Source organism: Euleptes europaea, chromosome 3 (genome assembly GCF_029931775.1).
Source record: "Euleptes europaea isolate rEulEur1 chromosome 3, rEulEur1.hap1, whole genome shotgun sequence".
Classification (NCBI taxonomy): Eukaryota; Metazoa; Chordata; class Lepidosauria; order Squamata; family Sphaerodactylidae; genus Euleptes; species Euleptes europaea.
This window is the reverse complement of record NC_079314.1, coordinates 23,829,501-23,838,726: the sequence shown is the minus strand read 5'-3', so window position 1 is coordinate 23,838,726 and position 9,226 is coordinate 23,829,501. Positions and strand designations below refer to the sequence as shown.

Genomic DNA, 9,226 nt, shown 5'->3' with positions numbered 1-9,226 from the left:
TTTAGAGATGTGCTGTCCAAATGACTTCCTTACCTTCTGTTACAATGCCGGTGTTGGTGTGGCCTTACAAAACTCCGATTTAGAACTAAGGTGAAGTCTGTTAAATAACTGATCGGTTTGGGGAGGTTAACCCACTCTCTGTACCCTTGGTGGACTCAAGATACATTTGATTGCAGCTCAGTGTGCTTATGTCTCGCTTTAAAGTGGGAAAGGTTTCTCCCTACGTCAGTGGGAGCGCACCAGATGGCAGGTGGCTCTCTGGCTTGCCGAAGACCAGCCGCTTACCTGGCTGGAACTGTTCGATGTACATTCTCCTCCGCACATTGGCCATGCCAAGTGAGAAGCTTTGTGTGTGTTCTCCTTTCGGGCATTGTTGCTGAAAAGACAGCTTGTATTCTGCATGTACAATAAAAGGAGATGTTTTCATGGGGTGTCAGTGTGTCCCTGTGTCCTGATTATCCATGTGCCAAATACTTCTGAGGTGGCTTCAAAGGTTAACTAAATAAACTCTGTACCTTTACTGTTCTGTTTTTAAAGTGTGTTTGCTGTTTTTACTCCTGTGACGAAACAGTGGTCACAAGAATAGCATAAAGGGTCTCTTTCAGTGAAGGCTGCCAACGTTTAAGAGTATGAATCTGTACAAAAATTTGTAACTGGTGGTTTTCAATATGCTGCCAGCTCTGCGTCTTGTCACGTGCTTTTGAAGTCTTTACCTCTCTGGCTATTCCTCACACTCTAGCATGTTGGTGTGAACTGTCTTTCTTGTCATCCTCTGACCCTTTGAACATCTTCAGTTTTCCACTCATACTTACTGGCTGACACCCAAGAAAGGGTCCTATTTGCTGTTATAGCAACGCTCATCTTTGCAAATCCGGTCATCCTGACTGCTGTTCCTTGACTCACAGCAGGTGGTGAGGTGTCTCAAGGCAACTGAATTTTCTCAGCGGTTCCCTTCCAAACTGGTTTTATTAGCGAGCCAGCATGGTGTAGTGGTTAAGAGCGGTGGTTTGGAGCGGTGGACTCTGATCTGGAGAACCGGGTATGATTCCCCGCTCCTCCACATGAGCGGCGGAGGCTAATCTGGTGAACTGGATTTGTTTCCCCACTCCTACGCATGAAGCCGGCTGGGTGACCTTGGGCTAGTCACAGCTCTCTTAGCTTTGTCAGCCTCGCCTACCTCACAGGGTGTCTGTTGGGGGGAGGGGAAGGGAAGGCAATTGTAAGCCGGTTTGATTCTCCCCTGCTCATGTGGAGGAGTGGGGAATCAAGCCTGGTTCTCCAGATCAGAGTCCACCGCTCCAAACCACCTCTCTTAACTACTACACCATGCTAAGCAAAGGTGCTGATTTAAGGAATGCATCATGTGGACAGCAGCCTAATTTCTCTCTTCTTTATGAGACAGGTGCTGATTTGCGCCGAGGGCTTCTCCTGTCTCAAGATAAAAGGCCTGAAGTGCCTCATTCCTGAGATGCTTTGGCATCTCAGCACTCGGACTGGCGGATTTCCAGGGACTCTGCAGGGGAAACTCCGTTCCCTGTTCTTGCCTGCTCCCGGGTCAGGTTATCTGAAGTGTGGTTGAACTGGTCCCAGTAATTGTTCCTTTACCTGCCACTGATATGCAGCAATTTGCAAAGCTAAACAGGGATCTGGTTACGTCTTCAGGATTCATAAGATGATGAAGAAGCAGAGTTGGTTTTTATATGCCGACTTTCTCTACCACTTAAGGAAGAATCAAACTAGCTTACAATCACCTTCCCTTCCCCTCCCCACAACAGATGCCCTGTGAGGAAGGTGGGGCTGAGAGAGTGTGACCAGCCCAAGGTCACCCAGCTGGCTTCATGTGTAGTAGTGGGGAAACCAACTCAGTTCACCAGATTAGCCTCTGCCGCTCGTGGAGGAATGGGGTATCAAACCCAGTACTCCAGATCAGAGTCCACCGCTCCAAACCACCGCTCTTAACCACTACATATTCCAGTATGTGCTTTAATGGACCAGAGTCCCCTGCAACTTGTGTAAACAAGGTCGTGGGTGATAAGGCAATTTTCCTCCAGGTCAGATTGGCCAGGGATCCTAGAGGATTTTTTGGGCCATCTTCTGGGCAAAAGAAAAACCGGGCTTGATGGCCAAGATGCCCTCCCTCTCATGAGCTGCCTAAGGTCATAGAATCAGCATTTCTGACAGACGGCCATCTAGCCTCTGCTTGAAAACCTCCAGGGAAGGAGAGCTTACCATCTCCCGAGGAAGCCTGTTCCACTGAGGAAAATTCTTCCACTTGTTAGAAAATTCTTCCTAATGTCTAGACAGAAACTCTTTTGATTTAATTTAAACCCACTGGTTCTGGTCTGATCTTCTGGGGCAACAGAAAACTACTCGGCACCCTCCTCTATATGACAGCCTTTCAGGTACTATCCTTCCATCCAGTCCAGCAAAACCCATCTGCCCCTTATGGGTGACCTTCCCTTCAAGGAGCTCTGGGCAGCGCATGTGGTTCCCCCTTTTTTGTCCTCACAACAACCCTGTGAGGTGAATTTGGCTCAGGGAGACCAACTGCCCTGAAATCAGTAAGAGCCCAGCTGAGAAGGGGGACTCAGCCCAAGGTTTCCTCCAGCCGCTACACCACGCTGCTGACTGGGTGCCATTTCACTGTGTCCCCCCACCCTTCATTATCAGCAAAAAGCAACCGTCTGCATTAAACAAACAATTTGCTGATAACTGGACTTCCAGTTTGCTCTTCCCAAGGCTAGAGTTTTATGAGCTGTTTTGCTGCTGGGCTGCCGCGTTCGTGTGTAACCTTCTTGGCAGTGACCCCAGCCCGTCTTCTGAAAGCTGATTACAATCCCGAAGCCCTTGGTGCCATGGTACAGCCTGGGGTAATGGCTTTGTCGATACTGATAAGGGGCAATCCAGAGAGGGCAGGTTGCCAAGTCCTCCGGTCTCCTGGCCCCGGCTGGCACCTTCATTGAGAAAACCCTTCTCAGGGCCACGTGGGGGCCCAGCCAATGGGTTCAGGGCTGACTTGTTGTTCAATGAACGGCTGCTGGTTGCGGGGAGGTCAAGGTTGCTGATGGGAGGTGGGGGGCGGCGGCGGCTCGTTCGCCCACAGGAGCCTTATAAGGCAGAGCTCAGCCAAAAGGGGCAGCGAAGCCAACGGTACTGGGAAACGTGCACTGCTCCCAGGGGTGAGCACAGCATTTGCCCTCCGAGCGACTGCCTCGCTGCTCCATCGCAGACATGGAGTATGAAAAATGCCAGTGCCGGGAGAGCCAGAACGCCATTCTCTATACGCTCCTGAGCCGAGACCGGCGGGAGGGCCGCAGCCCTTCGCAGGGGCGCTGCCTGTGCCAGAAACGCCGCACCGTCTGCCTCCAGGCGCCTCAGGTCACCTGCCGAGCAGCGTCGGACGTCTTGGTGAAGACCGTCAGCTTTGTGAAGAACCTCCCCTCCTTCCAGCTGCTCCCCTGGGAAGATCAGCTGCTGCTCCTGGACGGCTGTTGGGCTCCCCTTTTCCTCCTCGGCCTGGTCCAAGAGATGGTGACCTTTGAGGTCATAGAGACCCCGGCGCCCAGCATGCTCAAGAGGATCCTTCTCGATGGCCAGTGTGAAAGGCAGGAGCTGCAGAGAGCTCAGCCCACCCTGGCCAGCGTCCAGCGACTCCAGTGCAGCTTGAATGAGTTCTGGAGCCTAGACCTCAGCCCGAAGGAGTATGCCTACCTGAAAGGGGCTATGCTTTTCAACCCCGGTAAGTGCCAGGTCTTCCTAGAAAACAAACCTTTTGCAAACAGGATGGGGGGGGGGGGGCAGCGCACAGCCTTGAAGGGAAAAATAGGAACTTGTTTTTTCAAGGGGTTCATTCATAAGACTTTAGCAAGTAAGACGCGCCTGGTTGCAACCGCCCCCTCAAAGGCCTTCAAAATGTTGTGTTCTGCTCCTGCTTTCCCTGGATGGTGGTGGAAGATCCAAGGTTAACTATACATAGTCAGTTTCCTGCACACACAAAGCTGTTTTATACAGAACCACATCAAAAGACCATTAATCTAACAGAGGCAGTACTGGCTGACAGCAGCTCCCCAGTGTCTTGGATATGGGGCTTTCCGATTGCCTACTACGTGATCTTTTTAAATTGAAGATGCCAGGAATTGAACCTGGGACCTTCTGTATGCCAAGCAGTTGCTCTGCCACTGAGCCACAGCTCCTTGGTTTCTTAGAATCATAGAGCTGGAAGGGGCCGTACAGGCCATCTAGTCCAACCCCCTGCTTAATGCAGGATCAGTCTAGAGCCGTGTTGGCGAACCTATGGCACGCGTGCCACTTCCGGCACGCGTAGCCCTCCCTGCCGGCACGCGCGGTTCCTCGAAGCCTCTGGCCTTTCCGGCTCTGCCCTTCTCCAGATGGGTGAGGCTGTAGCCCAGGGGTGGGGAACCTCCGACATCACTGGCGGTGGCCCCCAGACTCTCCCACAGAAGCTGCCGCTGGAGGGAGCGTGCGCGGCCAGCCAGGCGGGTGGGAGAGCGGGGAACAGAAGCCGGGCGCCCACACTCGGCATGGCTGGCGGCTTCTCCGGTGCCCTCTGGGCCTGTACGGGCGGAGGGGCGTGGCTGGCCGGTGGCGTGAAGGAGGCGCCCTCTGCCCCACTTTGCTCGCCTCTCACCGCATCCCCCCCTTGGGGCAGGCAGACCGGGTGGGAGATCCCCTCCGGGCGGGGGGCTTAGGGGCCTGGGCAAGCCAGGCAGGCAGAGAGGGGCGCTGAGCTAGGCTGGGCTCCCTCCCTCCTTCCTTCCCTCTGCGCCAGACGGGCCTCCTTTCCGCCGGAGCTCCACTCTGAAAGGGGTGGGTGGAGGCGGGTGGCGGCGAGGCCCAGCCGGGTGGGGGATCCTCCTTCTGCTGCTGCTCACCCCGGCCACGTGGGAGGCGCCCGGGGGGAGGCCCAGCCCCGTACACAGGCGAAGGGCGCAGTGGCAGGGCTGGTGGCTGGCGAGCCGCGGGGCAGGAGGTCAGGCGGAGGCTCTGGGGCGCCTCCTTCCCCTCCCTCGCTGGTAGTGGGCCCGGCTGGGCAGGGGCAGCTGTCAGTGGGGCAGGATGCCGAGCCTCCGCAGGAAGGGAAGGGTCTCCCGGCACCCGTGCGCTGTGGGCTGTTCTGCGTGCGCGCGCCCCTTCTCTGCTGCGGGCTGAGGGAGGAGGGGGGCTTGTGTGTGTGTGAGAGAGAGAGAGAGAGAGAGAGAGAGAGAGAAGCGGGAAGGCTTTCCGGTCTCTGGCCATTCATGCATGGGATGTTTTGCCTTGGATTTGCCGCTCTGTAGATGCACATTTTCCCCATCCAAATTCTCAAAACTCATCAGTAAGTCCCCATGCAGAGTTTTGTGAATCCGGATGGGGAAAATGTGCATCTGGAGAGTGGCAAATCCAAGGCAAAACCTCCCATGCATAAATGGCCTCTTTCTTTCTCTGTCTCCCTCTGTCCTTTTCTTTCGCTACTTTTCTTTCTCTCCCTCGCTCCATTTCTTTCTCCCTTTCTCTTTTTCTTTCTTTCTTTCTCTCCCTCCCTTCCTTCCCTTTCCCCCTACCTTCCCTTCTTTCCTTCCTTCTTTCCCTCCAGCGGCCTCTCCGGCTCCCTCTGGGTCTGTGCGGGTGGAGGGACGTGCAGTCCTATTCCACCTTTGAAGTGTCCACAAGCCATCCTCCAAACACCTTTCCATTTGTCTTGATATGTAGAGAGAAAACACTAAGGAACTAGTTGCCAGTCTCCAGGTACTAGCTGGAGATCTCCTGCTATTACAAGTGATCGCCAACTAATAGAGATCAGTTCCCCTGGAAAAAATTGCCACTTTGGCAATTGGACTCTATGGCACTGAAGTCCTTCCCCAAACCCCACCCTCCTCAGGCGCCATCCCAAAAATCTCCCACTCATGCCGAAGAGGAACTTGGCAACCCTAGCCTCTCCCTCTGGGCCCCCTCTGGGTGTGGTATTCAGGTTAAATTGCCGCATTGGCACTCGGCGATAAATAAGTGGGTTTTCGGTTGCAGTTTGGGCACTCGGTCTCTAAAAGGTTCACCATCACTGGTCTAGAGCATCCCTGAACACATGAATCTGCCTTATACTGAATCAGACCCTTGATCCATCAAAGTCAGTATTGTCTACTCAGACCGGCAGCGGCTCTCCAGGGTCTCGGGCAGGGGTCTTTCAAATCACCTACTTGCCTAGCCCCTTTAACTGGAGATTCCAGGGATTGAACCTGGGACCTTCTGCGTGCCAAGCAGAGGCTCTACCACTGAGCCACAGCCCATCCCTGACAAGTGTTTGTCCAGCCTCTGCTTAAAGACTGCCAGTGAGGGGGAGCTCATCATCTCCCTAGGTAGCTGATTCCACCGTTGAACAACTCTTACTGTAAAAAAAATATCCTAATATCCAGCCAATACCTTTCCGACCACAATTTAAACCCATTATTGCGAGTCCTATCCTCTGCTGCCAACAGGAACAGAGAGAATTACTTGCAGAGGGGAGAGTTCTGGAGGCTTGTGGTATGCTTAGAATATGCCCATGTTCCAATAAGCAGATACCAAGTGGGTGTGCAGAAACAAGCACACAGCAGGTGGTACCAGTTTCAAAGTAACTGCAGCATCCCTTTTGCTTCAGCTCCCACAGACTGCAAAAACTCAGGGCTGCTGTTCTTTCTTGAGGCACATTCATACAGTTCCAAGAGTTTTTGATTCACACCCCACATTTAGACTGGCCAAGTGGCTGTTGTGATCTGCGGTTTCATGTATTCAGCTGTACAGATCTGAAACCGTCAAGAACCAGCATGGTGTAGTTGTTAGGATGTCTGACTAGGATCTAGGAGAGCCAAGTTCGAATCCCCGCTCTCCGGTGGAAGCTCACTGGGTGATCTTGGGCCAGTCACACACAGGCAGCCTAACCTACCACACAGGATATAAATGTCTTAATTAATGGTGCTTTAACTCTTCACAAGCCAGAGCAATAATTTCTGCTGATACTCCCCTCTCACTGCAGATCCCCCAATGTGCCACCCAACGTTCGTGGATGGTTGAATCATTAGTGGTCATGAAATGCTGAAATGAATCAAAACTCTGAACAAGATAGTTTAGATAATTAATATTATTTTTCTCCTGTAGTATGTTCCCATATTTAGTAATTACAAGTAGATACAAGTTGCTTTCCAGTACTGTTTGTATTCTAAAGTTTCAAAGTTGCTGAAATTAGAAGTATACCATAGAGCAAGAGTCCATCTAGCTGCCTATCTCATTTTAATCCGCCCTTCCTCCAAGTATTTTATAGCAGCATGACCCGTTCCATGCGCGCTATGGGTCCAATCCAAATCAGGTCCCCACAACTCATGTCTGAATATTACACAGGGTGGGGATGTGAGAGCCAACATGTGTAGTATGTAATATATGAATCAAACACATGCACCTTTTGCCTGAGGGGTACACACTTCATTTTTTACTGCTTTTGGTGTCAGCAAGGGAATGAAGATGCCTCCTAAATGGTTTCACTGTTCAGAGTTTCTGTATGATTCCAGGGTGGTGGCGGTGGGTCTCCCATCCAAACCACTTATAAAGCTAGACTTGCTAGCCTTATACTAGCATCACTAGCTTTCAAACTATAGGGCCAAATTGGAGGAAAAGAAGAAAACGTATACTGCCCCAAACATAAAAAGGTAAAGGTCCCCTGTGCAAGCACCGGGTCATTCCTGACCCATGGGGTGATGTCACATCCCAACATTTCCAAAGCAGACTTTGTTTGCAGGGTGGTTTGCCAGAGCCTTCCCCAGTCATCTTCCCTTTACTCCTAGCAAGCTGGGTACTCATTTCACCGACCTCGGAAGGATGGGAGGCTGAGTCAACCTTGAACCGGCTACCTGAAACCGACTTCCGTCGGGATCGAACTCAGGTCGTGAGCAGAGCTTTTGACTGCAGTACTGCAGCTTAACACTCTGCGCCACGGGGCCCCAAACGTGCTTTCCCTTAAATGCCCTCCCCAACCCCCAAAACAGAGGAAGTCATCCTGTATCATCCCAGAACTACCATTGCTGGGAAGAAAGCCAGTCTTCCAGAGCCACGTGAGGGACATGTGTATCGCTGAGTGCAACTGCGGTCGCCTGGTGAGGTCTGGGGCATGCTCACGGAGAAACATATCTCTCTAAGCCTACCCTACTTCACAGAGTTATTCTTTTGAAGATAAAATAGAGGACAGGGAACATTGCTTTAAGCCACCTTGAGTCCCCGTTGAAACTGGGCTCACTACACTATTATAGCTCTTTAAAGAAAGAAAAAGACAGGTAGCCATGTTTGGGTGTATCCTTTTAATGGATTAATAACACAGCAAGGAGGGCTGGCTTTAATTAATGAAGACATGTGGAGGTGGAAGGGTTAAACCCCTTCCCACACAATCCTGATCCAAACCAGAGGCAGACAGGTTGAGGTTATAAAATACGAAGACACCTTCCTCAGAATGTCAACACAGATAAACCCTTTTGGTTGCTGAAGGGCCCATGTCCACCACATCCTGGGAGCAATCGTAAGTAGGTCTACTCAGGATCCTACTCAAGTCTATACAATGGGGCTTACTCCCGGGGGGGGAGGTGTTACGTTAGGGCAAATGGAGTACGTTTGAATGCATCTTGCAGCTTGTTTGTTTCCAACATCCAAAGGTTTGAACGATTTGAAACGTTACTTGAGTCCCTGATTCAGCTGGACTTCTTCTCTCTCTTCTGCCAGACGTGCCTGGTCTCAAGGCCTCCGCTTACATCGAGAGCCTCCAGCGCGAAGCCCAGAGAGCGCTCCAAGAAGTCCTGGCGCTTTTCCATCTGGAGGACAAAGACCGCTTTGCTCGCGTCCTGCTGATTGCTTCCACCCTGAAATCCATCCCTCCTCCTCTCATTACTGACCTTTTCTTCCAGCCAGTGATTGGCAACACAGACATTCTGCAGCTGCTTACAGAAATGCTGGTGATGAAATAGGTCTGTTGGCCACGACACCTTGAGTAAGATTGGCTTTGGGGCTTTCCCGCAACACGCTGGGCCCTTGTGCTTCACGCCCAGAGGCCGTGCAATTTGGGAATGGAACGAACAGTAGATCTTAATCACAACTGTCTTGTAGATGCGCACAAGGCAACTATCAACCCAGTTCTGTGCTCCTCTGTTATGTTGCTATATATACGGGTAATAACTGCTGTGTAGAGAGCCAGTGTGGTGTAGTGGTTAAGAGCAGT

At 51.9% G+C, this 9,226-nt stretch overlaps 1 protein-coding gene across 1 annotated transcript; it reads left to right on the top strand.

Moving 5' to 3' along the window:
- Nucleotides 1–3,231: 3,231 nt before the first annotated feature.
- Nucleotides 3,232–8,975, top strand: NR0B2 (nuclear receptor subfamily 0 group B member 2). Its single transcript, XM_056847681.1, has 2 exons — nucleotides 3,232–3,739; nucleotides 8,734–8,975. Exons 1-2 carry the CDS (start codon nucleotides 3,232–3,234, stop codon nucleotides 8,973–8,975), a joined length of 750 nt encoding a protein of 249 aa, XP_056703659.1.
- Nucleotides 8,976–9,226: the final 251 nt, after the last annotated feature.